The sequence below is a fragment of the Sinocyclocheilus rhinocerous genome, unplaced genomic scaffold, assembly GCF_001515625.1.
Source record: "Sinocyclocheilus rhinocerous isolate Xijiao unplaced genomic scaffold, SAMN03320098_v1.1 scaffold797, whole genome shotgun sequence".
Classification (NCBI taxonomy): Eukaryota; Metazoa; Chordata; class Actinopteri; order Cypriniformes; family Cyprinidae; genus Sinocyclocheilus; species Sinocyclocheilus rhinocerous.
Genome location: NW_015632978.1, coordinates 1,003,734 through 1,026,273, shown reverse-complemented (window position 1 = coordinate 1,026,273; position 22,540 = coordinate 1,003,734). Strand labels below are relative to the sequence as shown.

General features: G+C 36.9%; 2 protein-coding genes across 3 annotated transcripts in view; both read left to right on the top strand.

Annotated features, from left to right (window-relative positions):
- LOC107743108 (ATP-binding cassette sub-family D member 1-like) overlaps positions 1 to 14,676 on the top strand; it is a 20,309-nt gene extending 5,633 nt beyond the window's left edge. The window contains exons 2-11 of one of the 2 annotated variants that reach the window (XM_016556228.1): positions 1,643 to 1,823; positions 2,656 to 2,798; positions 3,176 to 3,347; positions 4,013 to 4,107; positions 7,897 to 8,042; positions 9,726 to 9,871; positions 11,745 to 11,829; positions 12,437 to 12,562; positions 13,940 to 14,283; positions 14,375 to 14,676. In XM_016556228.1, the coding sequence (XP_016411714.1) occupies positions 1,643 to 1,823; positions 2,656 to 2,798; positions 3,176 to 3,347; positions 4,013 to 4,107; positions 7,897 to 8,042; positions 9,726 to 9,871; positions 11,745 to 11,829; positions 12,437 to 12,562; positions 13,940 to 14,249 (1,404 nt within the window). In that variant the 3' untranslated portion in view covers positions 14,250 to 14,283; positions 14,375 to 14,676. Of the gene's footprint in view, positions 1 to 1,642; positions 1,824 to 2,655; positions 2,799 to 3,175; positions 3,348 to 4,012; positions 4,108 to 7,896; positions 8,043 to 9,725; positions 9,872 to 11,744; positions 11,830 to 12,436; positions 12,563 to 13,939 lie in introns of both variants that reach the window. The other variant, XM_016556227.1, reaches the window with a different exon arrangement.
- Positions 14,677 to 19,343: 4,667 nt separating this feature from the next.
- LOC107743121 (plexin-B3-like) overlaps positions 19,344 to 22,540 on the top strand; it is a 74,497-nt gene continuing 71,300 nt past the window's right edge. Inside the window, exon 1 of the mRNA XM_016556245.1 lies at positions 19,344 to 19,566. The gene's annotated coding sequence lies outside the window, so the exon portion shown is untranslated. The remainder of the gene's footprint in view (positions 19,567 to 22,540) is intronic.

Here is a 22,540-nt window from a genome sequence, read left to right as displayed (position 1 = left end):
ACGCTGGCGATGCTAACGGGCTATAAGCTAGTAGAGGAATTGGAAAATCAAAATAAAACTAGTGATAACAAGGTGCTCCGATTGTTTTTGTTGTAGAATACAATGGGGGATATATTCACACGTTATAGAAACGAAAATGGTGTATAAAATGGATTTTAAGATTGAAAAATAGACGATAAAGAATTAACTTGACGGAGCTTCAACTCAAAACATGCGGCAGCAACAAACAGGAAGTGACTGTTTGTTATATATAATAATAATAATAAATAATATATTTACAATTTAAGAAGACATTTATAATATTACAAAATATTTCTGTCAAATAAATGCTTTTCTATTGAACATTCTATTCTTTAAAGAATCCTAAATAACTGTATAAATCTAAAAGTTTTCACAAAAATATTACGCAGCACAACTGTTATCAACATTGACAGTTTTTTGTGTTCTATGACAGAAAAAGTCTGTAGTATAGTATATAGTCATGTTGTAATAGTATAAACTGCAGGTTTGTGGGTGAGAGTAAGTAAATGATGACAGAATTTTGATTTATCTGTGAATTATCCCTTTAAGACTGTAAAACAGGTGTTTGAGGTCATTTTGTTCATGTGTCCCAATGACAAAGCAAATGCCCCTGCTGAACAAATAGTGCCCCATGCCTGCAATGGGAAATGTTCCCGAACTTCACAGTCATATGGCCAGAGAAAGTGTTCATAGAGAGAGGTCATGCGATGTGTCTGAATACAAAGAAGGCCCTGGAATTCGCCTCTTTGACCCGAGGCCTACACTTACACGCACTGCACTTAACTCTCCTTTACCTACATGATGATTTTAATATGCTCTGATGTTATGCTTAAAAATATATGTTTCTTATTAATACAAAAAGTTATGAAATGTCATTATCTTGAATGTCAAATAAATGCTTTTCTATTGAACATTCTATTCTTTAAAGAATCCTAAATAACTGTATAAATCTAAAAGTTTTCACAAAAATATTACGCAGCACAACTGTTATCAACATTGACAGTTTTTTGTGTTCTATGACAGAAAAAGTCTGTAGTATAGTATATAGTATATAGTCATGTTGTAATAGTATAAACTGCAGGTTTGTGGGTGAGAGTAAGTAAATGATGACAGAATTTTGATTTATCTGTGAATTATCCCTTTAAGACTGTAAAACAGGTGTTTGAGGTCATTTTGTTCATGTGTCCCAATGACAAAGCAAATGCCCCTGCTGAACAAATAGTGCCCCATGCCTGCAATGGGAAATGTTCCCGAACTTCACAGTCATATGGCCAGAGAAAGTGTTCATAGAGAGAGGTCATGCGATGTGTCTGAATACAAAGAAGGCCCTGGAATTCGCCTCTTTGACCCGAGGCCTACACTTACACGCACTGCACTTAACTCTCCTTTACCTACATGATGATTTTAATATGCTCTGATGTTATGCTTAAAAATATATGTTTCTTATTAATACAAAAAGTTATGAAATGTCATTATCTTGAATCAAGAAGCCTGATTGGACGCTTTATTATTGGATACCAACCTGTGTGTGAGCTTGCGTGTTCCTCAACTTGATGTTATCTTGTTGCCTGTGTATCTGTGTGTATGCGTGTCTGCGTGCCTGCGTCTGTGCCCTGCGCAGATCGAGATGTTGCAGCTGCAGCGGAGCTACATGGCGCTGTCCGAGCAGATTAACCTGATCCTGTTCAAGAGGCTGTGGTATGTCATGCTGGAACAGTTCCTGATGAAATATCTCTGGAGCGCATCGGGCCTGGTCATGGTCGCTGTGCCCATCATCACTGCCACCGGATACTCTAAATATGGTATGGATTAAATTATGATTATTTGTAGTTCCCGTTCTCCTCTCTGCATCTGTGACTCCAAACGTTTTGGCTGTGTGATTGTTTCAGTCTAAAACGTCTTTGGACGTCCTTGAGCGTGTGTTGATATGGTGTTCTTAAAGGGGACAGTTTGGTACAATTAAATTTTTTGTACCTGATATTCGCTTATATAGTAGCATTCAAAGTTTGGGGTCAGTAAGATGTTTTTGAAATGTTTTTGAAATTCTATTATGCTCACCAAGGCTGCATTTATTTATTTGATTATAAATATAGTAAAAACTGTAATATTGTGAAATATTTGTATAATTGAAAATGACTCTTTTGTATTTAAGTATATATTAAAATGTAATATTCCTGCGATGCAAAGCTAAATTTTCAGCATCATTACTCCAGTCTTCAGTGTCACATGATCCATGAGAAATCATTCTAATATGCTGATTTGCTGCTCAAGAAACATTTATTATTATTATTATCAATGTTGAAAACAGTTGTGCTGCTTCATTTTTTGTGGAAACCGTAAGACATTTTTTACAGGATTATTTACTGAATAGAAAATTAAAAAGAACAGCATTTATTTGAAATAGAAGCATTTTGTAACACTATACATGTCTTTACTGTCACTTTTCAATTTAATGTGTTAGTATTAATTTTTCATTTATTATTATTATTTTTTTTTTTTACTGACCCCATACTGCTCTCCATAATACTTCAAAACAAGATCTCTAAAATGTGATAGACGTGTTCTCTGCTCTTTCACCTTTATTATATTTATTTGTATTTTCCTCACAGTCTTGTTCTTGTGACATTCATTCAGATTCAGAGGATGTAAAACAGGCAGCCCTGGGGATGAAGGAGGAGGACTTGGTGAGTGAACGCACACAGGCCTTCACCACGGCCCGGAACCTTCTGAATGCCGCAGCTGATGCAGTGGAGAGGATCATGGTCTCCTACAAAGAGGTGAGATGCATTTCACCTACTAACTTTACAAAAAGTGCTTTCAAATCTAGATTTTGTCAGCAAAAGAACAAATAAATACTAAACAATTACAGAGGAAATGTCTTGAGTTGTCCTATTTTAAATCAATAAACCTAAACAATTTTAAATAGCCAACCACAGTTTGCTTTTTGTATTTGATGTTTAGGGGCAGGTAAACTGAGTATCAGCCAGTCATCTATCAACTTTATGTCATGTAAATGTAGCAAACCTAAACACTGTGCATTCAACTCCCAGTAAATCATTCCCTGCCATTTCCTGACTAGTCATTTCAGTCAAAGCCATTGCTTATACAAGGTTTCATTTGTAAATGTGGCTAAAAAGTACTGATCTCATCACAGGTCACAGAACTGGCTGGATATACGGCTCGTGTGTATGAGATGTTTGAGGTGTTTGAGGATGTGCGTGTCGGAGTGTACCGTCGTTCGGCCTCAGAGGTGAAACCAGAAGAGACAGGGGCGGCTGGAAAGATAAAACATGGCATGAGAGTGGAGGGACCGCTGCAGATCAGAGGTCTGATCAAGTTTATTTTTTATCTGTTTTAGTTGTGTATTGTGTAAGTGTCATAGCTATGTTTGAAATGGTGTACTATCTACAGCTTCAGAAAGTATGTACACTTTGGAAAGTATAGTAATTTTCTATATGCAGATGGCTTACTACATTTGACGAAATATATCCTATACAGTCATCAAATTAATAAATACTGTTCTTTTTAACTTAATATTCAACCTGAAAAGAATCCTGGAAAAATAAATCACCGGTTACACAAAAATATTAAGCAGCACAACTGTTTTCAACATTGATAATTATAATAAATGTTTCTTGAGCACTAAATCAGCATATCAGAATGATTTCTGAAGGATTATGTGACACTGAAGACTGGAGTAATGATGCTGGAAATTCAGCTTTGGATCACAGGAATAAATTACATAAAAAAATATAGTCAAATAGAAATATAATATTACGACGTTACAGTTTTTACTGTATTTTTAATCAAATAAATGCAGCCTTGGTGAGCATAAGAAATGCTTAAGAAACACTACTGTTCCAAACTTTTGAACAGTAGTGTATATTAAACAGTACATACTGAACAGTGCATAGTAATCAGTATGTTAATGTACTATGCTGAACATTTTCATTAAGTAACTGTCTTGTCATGTTTGTGCGTGTTTGTTTAGGTGAGGTGATTGATGTGGAACAGGGCATCAAATGTGAAAACCTGCCCATAATAACTCCTACAGGGGATGTGGTGGTTTCCAGCCTGGACATACAGGTAAATTCCCATCTTAAAACCTTCTTGAGTCATTTTAATTTATAATCTAATTTTACCAGTGCAAAATTGGCATGCGGGTGACAGGGTGTAGTAGGCATTGCATACTTGTTACATCCAACTAAAACCGCTCTCCATCTTCCAGCTAAGGAGACTGTATATTAAATTATTTCTATCACTCTGCTGCAATATCTTGTGCTCATGCAGAGTAAATGAGTCAGTGGTCTGATGCAACATGCTGTTCTCTGCATGATTTATGCGCATGTGAAGTGTGAATATGTCAATGAGGCTGTTATCTGTTCTTATTTCTCTAGCCTAGTTCTGTGAGTACTTCACTGATAATACAGCATTGCTAATCAGTGCCTGAACTTTTGACAGTTTAAAGTGGGTTTAGGAGAAGATATATTATGAGACCCCCGTGGAGAATTTGTATTTATGTATTTTGCTCATTCACTCTTACTGTGGCAATTTTTGCTTGCATCACCTGTTATCTTACATTAGCTTATCTTTATGGAATATTTGAATTAGGTTTCCCCGCCTGTGTGCTGGTGAGAGATATAGTCAGCTATTCTGTACAATCCAAAACAGGTTGGTAGGACTTAAAGCCGTAAACTTTAAAGCTAGCAAGATAAGTGCAGAAAAATATGTTGGAGATTTTCCTTTGATATATTCTCACCACGGCTGTTTATTATGCACATGTTTTAGATAACGCCTGCAGAGCTGATATATCGATAGTTGACTGACAACGTGGACATGTGTAGGTGGTGTTTTTTTTTAGCATCAGGTTAATATTTAAGGAAAATTACACTTAAACAGCTCACTTTTCTTAAACAATTTTAATAAACTTTCAGCTTTTTTTTTTTGCAGTTTTGTAGACCTGTGGATTAAAAAAATACAAATATATTAATATATATTATAATTTATATCATAGTTAATGTTATATTTAAATAAAACTATTAAAAAAGCATTTTTGTTACTTGAAATATAATAAACGTTATCTAAAATAAAATTAAATATAAAAAACTTTTTATTTCATCTAGTTTCCAAGGCAGCATTTCTCATTTTAATTTAGTTTATCTTAATGTACTAAAATAATTAAAACTACTAAAATAAAAAACAAATAAAAAAACAACATAGGCATATATAAAATAAACAAAAAAACACACAAACAAAATTATGAAAACTAGGTCCCATATTGTCAAAACTGAAATTTCCTGGCTTTTTTCACGATTACTGAGGTCTAGGGGCTATTTAACTACCATATAAGTTTCAAAACAGTCAGTCCACAGTCAAATGCACACAGCCTGCATAAAGTAGCTGTGATTTTTCACGAACAGTTGTGACTTCCGTAAAAAGTTGACGTCAGAACTACACAGTCACCGCCTTCAGTCACCACCCCGAGCACCGCCCACCGTCCCACTCTCCTTTTGCCAAACCCCCAGACAACATTGCGTCCATGCCATCGCTGACTGAGCAACAACAACATGGAAACATGTCGAAAAGGTTAACTTTAACCACGAAACCAGACCGGCCGACCTGTAACATTACACTCTCACTCAAAGGATGGACGATCAGACAGGATTGTTACTATGAGGTGGATCACATCTAACGTGTATAGTAAAGACAAACTCACCGTGTCTATCTAGTCATGATGAAGATGTATATACATTTCAATTTCAGCAGGCAACTATTTTTACAGCTACATTATTGTTCCAGCCACAATTAATCACAACAATGTATATACAATTACAAATTATTATATATAAATCGTCAGTTTGTTGTTTTACACACATGCACACAGACATTATTTCATACACGACATAGTCGTGAGATGCAAGAAACATAGACATATTGCAAGAAATCTGTAGACGCGCCCATAACAACAAAATACAATATTTTTATTGAACCTTTTCTGATAAGAAGTGTGCGCTGCAAACGCGAGCATTTTTGACGATCGTTTCTGTCCAGTCTGCTCATTTCATCGCATTTAACCACAGCTGTCGTCGGTTTTTTGTCTGGCAGTGGCAGCAGATATGCGATCAAATTTCTAATTTGAGGCTGTATTACGTCGATTCTGGCACCCAACATCACAAGATGATATTTTAAGCTCCTTATGTAGCCGAATCTGCGCTGGTTTGAATGGGCCGCCTCCAGTTTCCCCTTTGTTTTGCTGCCTCCAGCTAGCGCCGTGCCGTCGGCTGACCCTAGTTACCTGTGGTTGGCCTGGCCGTGCGTCACTCAGAAAACAACAGGCCAATCAGAAGAGAGGCTCATGAATGTTAATTAGACAGGCCAAAATCGACCTGTTCTCAGCAGAGCTCCTGAGAGAGGAGCTGTAAAAATATATTGAGATGGTTTTTGGTACTTATACCGCAAATATATATTCTTAAGGACATCAAAACCTAAAATAAAACTCCAGAAAGGTGTACAATATGTGACCTTTAATTAAAATGAAAATGGAAAATATAAAAACTAAAAACATAAAATAAAATATTAATTGAAATACTATAATGCTATTTAATTTGAATTTTAAAATATATAATTGATATAATATACAGTATTAAATCTTTCTATAATATAAAGTAGAATATAATTTCTAATATACATTTATTTATTAGAAATCAAATAACTAAGTGACCTTAAATTTATAATAATGTAGACCGATCAGTATTAAAATGTTATGAATCCAGGGGAAATTTGGCTCAAAATTCCTGTGCACATCGGTATGCAACTTACACACAATTATTATGATATGAGACCCATTGTTTGTCTGTTAAATTTACCATTTCAGTGAGTATCTTGTCTTGAATGCACTAGTTATGAATGCAGCGCATGCTTTCTGTGCACACATTTCTTGAGTCTGGATTGAGTATCTGCTCCCATATGATTAATTCATGTTTCCTGCTAAATTCTGAGAAATGGGTCATGAGTACCACAGTGTGACCCCCCTGTGGTCTGCCCCGGACAATGTGCTGATTATATTCCGGTCGCGCGTTGGTGTGCTCTTAGGGTTTCCACAACAGAGCCTCGATTTGCAGGGGCGGCATGCTGCTAATACCCTCTCATGGCCCTGATGTCGCAGTCATGCGGTGCTCTCATGACACAATGAACATTACCCACAATGCTTTCTCAGATCGGTTTTGCAGCCAAGCCAAGAGGAAGAAAGCCCGGTAGACTATGATGTCATAGATAAAACCTATCACGGAGGCCAGATGGAATGTGGCGTTGCTTTGAGGTTGTTACATTTTTGGATGAACTGTTCCTTTAAGATTAATTTGTCAGCTCTCTCCGGTTAAATCTGCACTTTGCTGCCAGACAGCCATCAGAATAGACTAAAGTCACTCGACCAGCTTGTCTCTATACTTAGTATTATCATTAACGCCGCTTCCAGATGTTTTGAACCCAGATGACTCACATTGGTTTGGTGTTGTGTTGAAGGTCTTTTAATGGTAATTGACGCTCTAGCAGGAAGCCGTGCTGGTGTATTTATGTGTGTCTGGTGAATGGATGGCTTTAGCATAATGACAGGGTGTAGAGAGGGAGCGATCTGTTTTTCTCAGTATGTTGTGCTGCAGAGAGGCCTTTGAAAACCATCAAGCGTTTCCCATCACAGTGGCTCCTTTTAACCCTGTGGCTTTACTGAATTTGTAAACACATTTAGCTGTTTCCCGTGGTTTGTCCCTCTGTGCATCTTTCTCTCTCTCTCTGTGGGGGTGTTATGCGATCCGCTACATGTATGTTCGTTCGTGTGTCTTTAGTAACATGTAGGGGTATGTTGGGTCTTTTCTCCAGGTTGATGAAGGCATGCATCTGCTGATCACAGGCCCCAACGGTTGTGGAAAAAGCTCTCTGTTCAGAATCCTGAGCGGCCTCTGGCCCGTCTACAGCGGAGTGCTTTACAAGCCATCACCCGAGCACATGTTTTACATACCTCAAAGGTACTGACTGCACTCTGTGACCTAAAAAGTATGCACTAAAAGTAAGCACTTCACTGGTGAAGAGAAGGTATATGCTTTGGAGTGTGCAGTAAGTAGGGCTAGATTTTATGTCTGGGGTTTATCATATCAAATGATATGTAAAATGAAGCAATGTTCATGAATATCAAAATGATTTTAATGCATTTTCAAGTTGCCATTAAGTTGAGTTTTGCAATCCCTACTTTTCTTGTGACTTGCAGCTGTTGAAGCATTTTAAACTTCACTAGCAAAATTTCAGTGAATTGATTTAAAATCTGATTCAGTGAATTGCTTGCATCATCACTCAGTGTTCATTTTTGTATTTTAAAATATTTTATATCATTATTTCATTTAATGGGTAATATTGTTATTTATATTATTATATTATAAATAATTGTAAATAATTTTTTAAATAATTTTATATTCTTTTGTTTAAGATTATTGTTATTTTATATATATATATATATATATAGAGAGAGAGAGAGAGAGAGCGATATATATAGATAGATTGTATATATAAAAAATGAATATTGTTCTTGTTCATGTTCAAGAGTAAAAACTTACTTTCATTATTTAGTAAAATGAAACTTACGTTTCGTGGTTTTAACTCTAGGATGTAACCAATTTGATGGTTTAAACATATTCAATAATTCTGTAATTAAATAATTCTGTGAATCAGAATTAGGAGGACCAAATAATTTTGGATAAATAATACCAAATGTCATAATTGCCATCAATAGGAACCAAATGTTAAAATCTAGTAATTTGAAAACAATATCCATTTAGGAAAAAATACATTAAAAATGTTTTGAATATAATCAAAAGACAGAAAAACTGATTATAAAAATATATCAATATTTTTTGCTGCAAAAGAGTATGTCAGTATTGGGAGACACTACAAATGTCATGATGATTGTAGAAGGCTGTTGATTTCTCTTTGTGCAGGTTCAGGACCCAGTACTGAGATGCAGTCTGCTGGATTTTGTTTAAGAATTAAGATCAATTAGAAGGCAGAGACGTGGGTGTGCGTGCATGTGTTTATTTCCATTTCCCACGCCGTGCCAGGTTAATTAGCGCTGATGAGTGTGCTGATTAAAAAGAGGAGCACAATCCAAAAGCAGTCAGCACATATGGTGCTCCTGTGACTACGTTACATGTCGGCTTCATTACAAACCCAACAGGAGTACAGCATCGCTTCGTGCTCATGATCACACAACGGGACGTGTCCAACATCATTTCGAACCAGCAGCTGCTTGTCTTTTGGTCCACTTGCAGTTCACTGAATGTCTGTTAAAGAGAAAAAAGATTGAATAAGACTTTTAACTGGCTTTTAGAAGATGTGCCTAATGCACAGTGATTTTGAGTAGACTACATTTTTAAACACTTCACCCATTTCGCCTTAGTTTTATGAGAATTATTACTGCAAAATGTGAAACACAGAGGATAGATGGATAAATAGATCAAACGAGACATACAGTGAAAATATCATTACATACACAGTGAGAAATATGAGTGTTATTCAGAAGTAATATCTTTTCATCAACAGAATCCTGCTATTTTAAGCCACTAAAAAAGATGTGGACTCAAGTTTCCTTTGAACTCATCTGGAACAAAGAGAACTAGGCGATTATTTTGGATTCATTATTGTTTTTCTTCTCTTTTCAGGCCTTATATGTCGGTGGGAACGCTGAGAGATCAGGTCATCTATCCTCACTCTGTTCAGGAGATGCAGGAGAAAGACATCACTGACCAGCAGCTGGAGGACATCCTCAAAACTGTGAACCTCTGCTACATCCTGGAGAGAGAAGGAGGTAAGAGACGTCACAGGAACATCTTCAGATATTCTCTTCAATCACGGGATGGGAATATATAATATATAGGGTTGGGTACCGAAACCCGGTACCAATATGGCACTGGTACCTATGTAACCGGTATGTACTAGAACCGAATCCGAACGCAGATTTCGGTGCCTCATTTCGGTGCCATGCCTGAGCGATCGATTGAAATATTTGTCCTCTGGTTCTCCGAAATGAACGTAAGAAGCACCATCACTGGCACCACACGTGAAAAATTATTTCCCGACTGAGAAAATGCACGTGAACTCAAGTCGGAAAGCTCTAATAATACAAATCCAACAAATCTTTGTAGTAACGCGAGTGTCCATGTTGTTTTCACATTCCGACTTAAAAGCACAACTCTGAATTGAGAGCTTCCTAGGAGCGCGTGAATGCAGTAATTACACTTGCTCTGATGGCAGCAGGTAGCCTTCCGTTAACTAAGCTAAACATGCTTAAATTAAAATGCCTAAAGCTAAACTTCCCTTGTATTCACATTTCTAAACCTGTTGTCCAACAAAAGAGAACATTATAACCTTTTTACTCCACAACACCAGTCAAATGCTTCCTTTTGTGATCTGATGTGGCTTCTTGTCACAGAATGAGGCAGAAAATATGTTCTATAGGCTACTTTAAAAAGAATAAATCGATTAGCAATGGATTATAAATACACTTAACTGTTATGAAAATACCAGAGATGGCTTGAATTACACAGATAAACTATATTGTCGCAGGCGAGTGTTTAATGTCTTTGTTTTATCATTCAAAACATTTATATGTTCGGTTTACTCAGTTACAGCTATAATAGCAATGCCTTTGTCCATATAAGGGATTTCCTGGAGGGTCATGAGTTCTGCTACTTCTGTGACTGGATATGTGGATTTTCTGTGCGAGGGTGCCCTCTGGCGTCCAGTATGAATGAAACCGACATGTTTATTGTGCTAATGGCCAATCCATCATTTTTGGGGGAATTTTTATCTATTTATTTATTTATTTTTCAAGTATTGGTTCAGGCACCGTTTAGGCACCGGAATCGTTTTAAAAGTATCGATTTGGCACCGATATCGAAAAAACCCAAACGATACCCAACCCTAATAATATATAATTACTTTTTCTGTGGTGAGATTGGAAACAACTACTGTAACTATGTATGTTCAGGATGGAATATTCTCTGATTACCGTTCAAAAGTTTATGGTCAGTACGATTTTTGGAAATAAATTAATACCTTTATTTGACAGCGTTGCATTAAATTGCTCAAAAGCAACAGTAAAGACGTGTATAATGTTACAAAAGATGTATATTTCAAAGAAATAGAATAAATGTTTTAAGTATTCGAAAAAATGCATCATGGTTTCTACAAACATATTAAGCAGCACAACTTAATATTCTGACACTGATAATAATAAGAAAAGTTTCTTGTGCATCAAATCAGCATGTTTCTGAAGGATCATGTGACACTGAAGACTGGAGTAAGGATGCTGAAAATTCAGCTTTGCATCACAGAAATAAATTACAGTTTAAAATATATTCAAATTCAAAAATTTATAAGAGACTTATTTCAAAAACATGAAAAATCTTATCGACCTCAAACTTTTGAACGGTAGTGTACACAATCTGATAAATGAATGTTTCTTTTCACCAGTGTTGCGGGATAAAAGCAAGCACAGCACAGCACATTTACTGTACTGGATGTAAAGTGTTGAACTAACAGATTTATTTAGATAAAATAATAATACCATATAATTAATAATGCATGTTTAAACGATTCAGTAATATGGAAGAAGCAAAACTGCATTAGTAGTAAACATACATTATTGTTAGTATTTAAACATTATTAAATACTGTCAGGTTGGGATGCAGTGAGCGACTGGAAGGATGTGTTGTCTGGAGGAGAGAAGCAGCGGATGGGCATGGCCAGGATGTTTTACCATAAGTACGTCTGTTCTTTTTGACTGACATTTTATTAAATATGACACACATGTACTTTCAGATGATTTGAGGCAGAGGCATATATCATGGAAGTACCATTTTTTACACCATGGTTAATGCTGGACTAACATCTGTTTGAATCCAATTTAATGTTAGTTAAGTATCGGGGCATGTTACTGGGATATTTTCTCAGTAATGGTCTTTCAGTTGCTTGAGATAATTGGTAGAATGACTTCCTCTGTCTGAAATAAAAAAAAATAACACTTTGAAGATGCTAAGTTATGATACATGTAAGAAAGCTGCTCATGGTTTCCTTAAAGCCACTGAAGTGATAAATATTTAATTACTGAACGTTATGAGCATTTAATTGGATTCAGTGGGTGTTTTTGGAATCTATACAGCTCACTTTGCATTTTAAGCGAGCAGCTGCTTTAGGGGAGATTATTGTAGAACCACTGAGATATTTATTAATGATGAAGGGAAAAAAAAAACAAGTCAGAATATAAAAAATTAAACAATTCAACTGCCAACTATTGCTTTTAAGTCTGCTTTAAAAGTCCCCAACAACTTGTGTGTTTAAAGCTGATAAATCTCTGGTTTATCTCTAACAGGCCTCAATACGCCCTCCTGGATGAGTGCACGAGTGCTGTGAGTATTGATGTGGAGGGCAAAATCTTTGAAGCTGCAAAGGATGCTGGGATTGCGCTTCTCTCTATTACACACCGTCCTTCTCTCTGGTGGGTTTTCAATCGTATGAAAATGAAGAGCAGTTCCGTTATTGCTAGTGGGAAAAAAAAGTGTATTTATGTTCGTTCAGGAACTAAGCACTGAATCATAAACGCATAAGATTAAAGGGTTCATATGATGGAAAACAGGATATTTCATGCTTTTTTTGATGTAGAAGATTGATGTACTTTGTAGACATACTGTAATATTCACAACACCGAAAAAGCCAGACCACCCAGACTAGTTATCCAACAAAGCTGCAGTAATGGGTTGTTGAAGATGCTGAATACTGTAGCATAAAATCACAAATAGGTGCCCTGAGAGAAAACACCTGTCTCTCTGATCGCAAAATAAAGAATCAGGGGAGCGGCCCACGCTTTTTTCGTCAATCGGAAAACTAGCCACGATGAGTCATGTTATGCCTTTGGGTTATGGAGAAAGGGTGTGTGGAAGTTAGCAAGTGAATCGTTTAAGTGATCATCATGACGTTGCATCCATGAACGCATTAACATTTATTTAAAGAAAATAATACTTCTATTCAGCAAGGACACATTCAATTGTTACAATACAAGACTTTTATAATGTTACAAAAGATATGCCATTTCTTTTTAACTTTCTGTTTATCAAAGAGCCCTGAAAGAAATGTATCACGGTTTCCAGAAAAATATTTCAACATGATAATTAGAAGAAATATGTCTTGAGCACCAATTCTAAATGGTATTAGAGTGATTTCTGTAGGATCATGTGACACTGAATACTGGAGTAATTGCTACTGAAAATTCAGCTTTGCATCACAGGAATAAATTACATTTTAAAATATATTCAAATAAAAATCAGTTACTTTAATTTGTAATAATATTTCACAATTTTACAGTTTTTACTGTATTTTTGATCAAATAAATGCAGCCCTTGGTGAGCAGAAGAGTCAAAAACATTTGAAAAATCTTAATGACCCTGAACTTTTGAACAGTCATGTATATCTATATCAAAACCCAATAGGTTTTTGACAAGTTAGTTTTACCCTGATAAATAAAGATGTGAATTATGCTGTTATCCAGATGTTTGCATATAGACTTCTTAAAAATATTCATATAAACAGCATGTTTAATTTCAAGGGTACAAGGGAGGGTGCAAAAAAACTAAATTGCGATAATTTATGGTTGCAAGAAACCTGGATTATCCTTATAAGTGGACTTATTAAATTGAAATAAATAACAATAAACTTTAGAAGTGCAAAACTTTCCAGAAATTCTAGGAAAAAAGCCCATATGAGGACACAGCACAGCTTTAAACATGGTTTTATCCAGAGGTTTCTCTAGTAGTGTCTCTGTGTTACTTTCAAATCAGTCAAAATTACACACCTTGTCCTGAACTTCCTCTGTTGACAGGAAGTACCACTCCCACTTGCTGCAGTTTGACGGCGAGGGTGGCTGGCGCTTTGAAAAGCTGGACGCCTCCACACGTATTTCCCTGCAGGACGAGAAGCTCCGGCTCGAGACCCAGCTCTCAGGAATTCCCAAGATGCAGCTGCGGCTGGCAGAGCTGTGCCGCATTCTGGGGGAGGACAGCAGTCTGCCAAACCCAGGGGAAGTGGAGGAGGACGACGGGATGGAGGGAGAGAGGGAGCAACAGAAGGAAGGGGAGGAGAAGGAGAGAGATGTGGTATCCGGTGGAAAAGGGAAAGACCTTATGGAGTGATTTGCAGACAGATGATGGATGCATTCAAGGCCAGGTGTGAGCGTTTGTGTGTGTGTGCGTGTGTGTGCATATATCTGCCCACATATGTTTTAGATGCATGCATTGACTTAATGTGTCTCTAATAGGGTTGGGAATCAAGAACTTAATCAGAACCAGTTTATGCATCCATAATTGCATCTTATTTTTTGTTAGCTTGCGTGAGAATCAGCAATCAACGGTTAAGTGTGTAATTGTCGATTTTCATGATTTAAAAAGACAGCTATAACCTTTTCTTTTTCACAGACTTTGATTACATTTAGGGTTGTGAGTCATTCAAAACTGAATTCAGGATGTTAACCCTTGTGCTGTACAATCCCTTACCTAATTTGCTGTTCCTGGTCAAAAATGACTAGCCTTTTTAAAAAATTGCTTATAAAATTCTCATTATGCTATATTTTCACCAAATCTTGGATTTGATCTTTTTGTCAACTTGTTTTCTTTCAATCAGCACCGATTTTGTATATCTTTTTGGAACTGATTGATTGATCACAGGCCTCATTGAGCTGAGCTCAGTTAAAAGCATTATTTTTATTATTATTTATATTTTATAATTTTTTATTATTAATTTTAGCAATATTCATTTAAAAACTGAGGTGTATAAGCTCAGATCAAGGAGGCCTATAATCAATCATTTCCAAAAAGAAATATCAAACCTGTGCTAATTTAAAGAAATCAAGTTGATTATATTGAATCCAATATTCGGTTATAATGTAGCATAATGAGAAATTTATTTATCAACAATTTTTTTGTAGGCTGGTAATTTTTGACTGGGGACACCACAAGTGTAACAAGGTGGGGAAAAGGTAATTATAATTTTGGGAGTTGATGTACTCTGTGTGAGCAAAGTCGGCAAGTTTTAGTCCAATGTGATAAAATTAACATTTTTTGGCAAAAGAAAATGACTGGAACACAACATGAGGGTTAAATTTGGATGCAGAATCCAATTCAGATTTGAATGTAAGGAAGTTGCATTAAAATGATTTGAAATGTAGAATTTCAAGAAATAAATGTAGCTGTCATTTTCACCTAGAAATTGTGAAGAAAGTTTTGAAAAAACTTTTACTTTTGGAGGTTTAAAAGCCTTGCGGACAGAAAATGAATGATAGATAGACATATAATAGAATATGATAGATAGATAGAAATACAATGTATAAATTTAGGTGAGATAAAGGATCAGATCAAATGAGAACAGGTGAACCTGTTGTTTTTTATCCAAGAATGCATAAAACAAATTATTTTTGATTTGTCACTGTTGAAATCTCATTTCATAATTTGACAACAGGCTTCTGAGGGTAGTGAATGCAGTACAATTGTTTTCCAATCATAATCCATCCTGCTTCAAAATTACTGAAAGAACCATTAGCAGAACCACTGAGGAATCCGATTCCCATCTTTAGTCTCTAGAGAGAAAATGCACAGTGAACACTTCAAAGCTTTTGTTAACTGTACAAAGACAATGCAGTTAGTGTGTGTGTTTGTTTATGTATGTATGTGTGTGTGTGAGGGTAGTACTCAAGACTGGGTGTGTTTTGGAGGGGGTGGGAGACAGCTGCCAACTCCACCAGGTGCGGTCGATGATGAAAGCACCTATGAAAGCTGTTCCTCTTGCTCGTTATCGCTGTTCTCTGAAGAATTCTCTGGAAATCTGCGGGACCCAGGCGGCATGTGCGTCTGTGCGTTTGTCTTTAGGGAAAGGGTGACAGTCGAGTTTGGGCTCTGCTGTTTTGTATCAGTTCAGGGGTGGTATTTTCAAACTTCTAAGGAGTTGCCATGAATGCTGTAGCTCAAATCCGTGCCATGTTTTAATGCAAAATCAAAAAGGAGAAATTTGTCCACAGTGTAGATGACAAGTTCTTTGTTTTTATCTAATACTAATAGATATTTGAACGGTGACCACATTCACATGCACATGAATGCTGTGTACATGTATACGGGAATATCCCAATAGGATGTTGTAAACATCTTTTCTGTGATAATGTGCAAGTAACTGTGGTCCATAAGAAATGTAGCTTTTATTCTTTAAACAATCAGCAAGAAGCTACGGAAGCTTGTTTGCACCACAGAATACAATAAATAAATAATTATTGCAAATTTTTTTTGTACAATTCTAGTTTGTTTTCTTGCAGTTCAACTCAGAATTGCAAGATAGAAACACAATTCTAGGAAGAAAAGTCAGAATTGTGGGATATAAACTTGCAATTGCAAAAAGAAATCAAAATTGGGAGTTGTAAACTCAGAATTTAAAGAAAAAGTCTGAATTGTAAGACGTAAACTCACAGGAAAAAATGTCCGAATTGTGAAATCGCAATTAGTTAACTTTTAATTAACAGTTATAAACGTAGTTCTGAAAAGATAAGTCTGAATTGTGAGAATAAGCTTGCAATTGTAAGAAGTCAGAATTATGAGTTGTAAACTCCAATGGAGTTTTCCAAACTCCAAAAAGCCAGAGGTCTCAATTATGAGATATAAATCCATAATTCTAAGAAAAAAGTCTGATATGTGAGATAAGTCATACTTTTATTTTTTTTATTCTGTGGTGGAAACAAGCTTCCATGAGAAGCACCTTAGAAGGAAAGTTTTCCATTCAAATTAAATTTCTCTTCTTCATAAGACAAACATCAGTTGAACCTTCATCTCTAATTATGTCCATTAGAGGAGATAATGTTTTTCTAATAATTAAACTTCCATGCTCTAATTTTGTACAAAAAGCCAGAGGGTAGCTCGGATATGACTTTTTAGAAATGAAAAACAAGGGCTTGATTCTGTTGGTCTGAGCGCAGGGCCTGAAGGAACGCCCATAGACACATGATGATTAAATCAGTTCGGATTTAGCCCAAGGTGATGGCGTCTGATGTGTGTATTGTGTTAGTTGTAGGGTGATGACCACTAGAGTTAATCTGAACATTAACGAGACCTCTTCCAGCTGAGACATTTCTTTAAAGTGTCCTTAGACTTTCAATCTTTTATGTAACATTTCAAAGTGCTTTTGTTCTCTTGTCGTGTGTTGACTTCAGAAGGTCAGTCACTTGAAAGATGTTTGACGATTGTAACATTTAATTACTGCTTTAAAAGAAATTTCCATTCAAAAGAAAAATCTGTCCACAATATTTGTATGACATTGAATTTCATAATGTCTATTTCTTATTAAAATATTTTATAATGTGAGATTTTGCACACGTAATGCACAGATGATTTTGTATCTTGAACCACAAATTGATTATATTTTCATTGCAATAATTATTTGTACGACATTTCAAACTAATATTTTACCTTTGCTAACACAAACTATTTTGTATTGTGTTTTCTTTGGGTATGACTATGATAAAAGTGATTGCAATGTAATTGATTCAATATTGGACCCTTTGCACATTTGCCTGAATTTATAAAAATGTATCTCTGCAGTCTAATAAACATTTCCTCTTGAAAACATCTCTCCATTCATGTGCCTTCTTTTATAGCATATGCATTCAGAAGGAAATTGCCAAGTTGGTTCCTATGGCTTTTGTGCTTTCTCTGAACATAAATTGTCCACTGCACTCTAATACATTTTAGAGTGAATCTCAAATTCTCATTGCATAATATTTATATTTGGCTTAGGGAGCTTCTTTTTCTATTATACAGACAGACCGATACACAGAGACAGATAAATGGATAGATAGTGGGACAGATTGGTGACTTGTATGGTTTTCTATCCATGTGTAGATAGATAGATAGACGGACGGACAGACAACTGGATAGATAGATAGACAGACAGACAGACAGCTAGATGGATGGATGGATGGACGTACAAATGGATGGATGGACAGACAACTGGATAGATAGATAAATAGATAGACAGACAGACAGACAACTAGATAGATGGATGGACGGATGGACGGACAGACAACTGGATAGATAGACAGCTAGATGGATGGATGGATGGACAGACAACTAGATAGATAGATGGATAGACAGACAGATGATAGATAGATAGATAGACAACTAGATAGATAGATGGATGGACGGATGGATGGACAGACAACTGGATAGATAGACGGACGGACGGACAGACAACTGGATAGATAGATAGATAGACAACTAGACAGTTGGATGGATGGACGGATGGACAGACAACTGGATAGATAGATAGATAGATGGATAGATAGATAGATGGATGGATAGATAGACAGACAGATGATTGATAGATAGATTGATGGATAGACAGACAGATGATTGATTGATAGATAGATAGATAGATGCAATTTGAGATATAGACAGACAGATAAGTATATGATTTCACAGGAGTGAACTAGCAGACATGTGTCCATCTTTGACCGAAGGGTGTCGCTGTGGCTCTGTATAAAGTGTTACCGCACCGCTCCCTGCCTCAGTTTCATTCCCGTGAGAAATGACTTTCAGCTTCAGTGTTTCAGAGTCTGTCTGTCTGTCATCCACGTGTTGCGCTGCGCGTCTCGCGTCCTGACTCCTGGCGGTTGATTCACCGGGAAGTTTCGATGCTCCGGGAATAACAGCACAAACCAGAGCCCTGACAGGAGCCGCGAGCGGTCCGGACTTTTCCATGTTTGACACACATTAACCAACAGCAGATTGTGCTGAAGTGTTTCTGAGGCAGGTAGAGTGACGGAACACTGTAAACTGCGGAAGGTAAGACGTATATATGGTTGTGACGTCACGGCGATAGATTCAGCGTTTGATGTTACATTTGTTCTTTTGATGTTTGTTGCATTTGTGCACAGCTGAGCGCTCAACGAACCAGTTTAACACAGATTAACCAATTAAAGAGAGCACAACACAAGACTGTCTGCAGGTCATTTAGGATGCGAGCAGTTATTCCTCAAACACCTTACGTGCCTTTGTGCCGAGTTGACTTGTTACTTTTCTGTTAAAACTAGCAAATGAGACTACATTTAAAACTACTGTTATGTAGTTTAAGGAGATTTACACACACACACACACACAGAGAGAGAGAGATAGATAGATATTTATTCAAATTGATGTATTTCGAGATGCTTATGTAAAATAGATTATTAAGCTTCAGTGTTTCAGAGTCTGTCTGTCTGTCATCCACGTGTTGCGCTGCGCGTCTCGCGTCCTGACTCCTGGCGGTTGATTCACCGGGAAGTTTCGATGCTCCGGGAATAACAGCACAAACCAGAGCCCTGACAGGAGCCGCGAGCGGTCCGGACTTTTCCATGTTTGACACACATTAACCAACAGCAGATTGTGCTGAAGTGTTTCTGAGGCAGGTAGAGTGACGGAACACTGTAAACTGCGGAAGGTAAGACGTATATATGGTTGTGACGTCACGGCGATAGATTCAGCGTTTGATGTTACATTTGTTCTTTTGATGTTTGTTGCATTTGTGCACAGCTGAGCGCTCAACGAACCAGTTTAACACAGATTAACCAATTAAAGAGAGCACAACACAAGACTGTCTGCAGGTCATTTAGGATGCGAGCAGTTATTCCTCAAACACCTTACGTGCCTTTGTGCCGAGTTGACTTGTTACTTTTCTGTTAAAACTAGCAAATGAGACTACATTTAAACTACTGTTATGTAGTTTAAGGAGATTTACACACACACACACACACACAGAGAGAGAGAGAGATAGATAGATAGATATTCAAATTGATGTATTTCGAGATGCTTATGTAAAATAGATTATTAAAATAGACACCTAAGAAGAGTAAATATTCCACAAGTACATAGTGATTTGCCATTTTCATCCATTTTTTAGTATAAAGAACTCAGAAGAAGACTGTCAAATAGAATTACGGTAAAGGGTCAAAGGTCATCACCCGTGGTGGTTTAGATGTAATATCACACCCTGAATTGTTAAAATTGCTGTCTGCTGTAATGGAAACCACATTAGACGGTTTAAAATGACCACAGGACTGACTAAGAACCGCATCACGTGTTTAAAACGCAATTAAAAGTGAGTTGCAAAATAGACTTTCATTTATATGTCCATGTGCATTTAATGTGCATGTTAGTTCATGTCCATGTTACATGTATAGCCTCTCAGATGAAGAGCTGTATTGAATATGTCATGCTCGATCGGCTGCTCTGTAAGGCTCCTGCATTAGGAATAGTTTGCATTCTTGCATGGCCGGTGGCTCCAAGTGTTTTTTCAAGCTCTGGTTCATCCGTTCATGATAAAATGGCATTTCTCGTGGAAGTAATTAGGCAGCATCAAAGCCAAAGAGATCTTGTTATTTCAAACCTCTGAATCAAGTTGAGCCAGACGTGAGCTTTGGTGTGTCAGCGTTTGACTCTCTCCACCTGTCGGTGTGTGTGCAGCAGATGTTTTTAACTGCAGTTAAAAAAGTTGAGTCCCTTATAAGGAAAGAGTCATTTAGTTGAGAGAGGATGCAAAAATGGATCTGTCTGAGTGGGAGACAAGAGCAAAGTCTTGTCACATTTGACACGACGAAAGTTCAATTGAGGCGTGATTTAATCTGTTAAATCTCTTTATACCAGAGTAAAGAGCAGAGCATTTGAGTCGCACGCAGACCACAAAACTGACCGATGACTGAATTTAAACCTTCAGATGACACTTAGCTCACATCTGCGATCTGTAAGTTACCGAAACTACACATGTAAACCCGCAACGTGCTAGACACATATGTCACTGCCATAAATAACCGAAATGTGTGTGAACGCAACCATTTTAATGACTCAGATACAGGACTGACAGCTGTATGCTGTTTGAGTACCATGTCCAAAACTTGGTACTTTTTTTGAACTGTACCATGGTTTTCTTTGAAGTAGTTGACTGATGTAAATACCATGGAATAATATTGTAATCATTCAGTACCGCGGTACATATTAAAGTGCTATAGCATTACCACTTGAGTACTTTGTATAAAAAAACCAGGTCTAAAGGTTAATGCATACATTATGAGTGGGATTGAACCTGTAATAAGTGCACTGTCACTTTAAATAAAAGCGTCTGCTGAATGACTAGTTAGTTAGTAGTAGCCTGTAATCTGTGAGGTTTTAATAGTCTTCATCTCAGACAAAAGATATTAATGATAGTGTCTTGGTTCAGTAGACTAAGGGATGATTTCAGCAGGCTTCGTGATCGCTGAGCAGATGTGCTGCTGTATCAAGCAGGGATGTCTTGAAGCATTTTGGCTCATTTTCACCAAATCAACACTGTGGTCGGTCCTTCACATTCCGCAAGCGTGCATGAACACGGGTAGAGTTCATCAATGCCAGAAACACTCCCTCTCGCTCTCTTTTGCGTTGCCTTCTTCAGCACATTATGCATCCACACATGACTGCCTATGAAAACCGTCAACAGATTAACAACAGAATAATTACTGTTTTGTTCCACTGAAATTATTCTCATTTTGTCTCAATAGCTGCCTTTGTTTCTTTCTTTCTTTTTCTTTTTCTTTCTTTCTTTCTTTTTCTTTGCAAACATTCTGCTAATTCTTCAAATAATCTCTCTCCTTCTGTCGTTTCTCTTTCGTCTTCTCATTTCCGTGGTTCTTCTTGTGGTTCAGGGGATTTTCTGTTGAACTGATTAGTCTGTGTTTCGTGTTAATAATCTCTAATCTACGTCCCTCTGCCCCTCTCTTATGTGCTTAGCGCTGCAATACTGCGTAATGAGGCCTGCGTGTCCCATGTGCACTATATACTAGTGGTCGACCAATATAGGTTTTTTAATGGCCGGTACTGATGCCGATATCTACAGGGCAGGGTCAGCCGTGGCCGTAATGCTGATCTGTACATAAGACAGTTTAGTAATGGCAAATGAAATGAATGATTCATCCAAGCATTATTCACAGTGTACATAGTATCTGTAGTATTTTTGAAATGGTTAATGTATGTACATCTCAGTGTCCCACACCAAGTCAAGTTAAAACTTCTCATTTACTTTCACATTAATGCCTTCAGCAGATGCTTTTATCCAAAGCGGCTTACAAAACAGGAACAAAAGCATTTTCAACTTTGACCCCTCTATTGTGTTTCATTCTGTTGTGCTGTTGTTAAAAACTGTCGATCAGGGGGCATGATTAAATTATTATTTTTTTTTATTAATTGGTCTAAATGAATGTGTTAAATGGAGCGCTGCAGGGATGAAATAGCCTCATATTTAGGCTTACCTGGAATTTAGCATCACCCTGGTTTCCTTGACAAAAACCCAATGGGATTTTTCCGTTGGCTTTTGGATTATTGCTGAAAATAAGCTCTGTGACCAACAAAAGTTTATGATTCGCACATGTTTTGTTCATCATGATAAT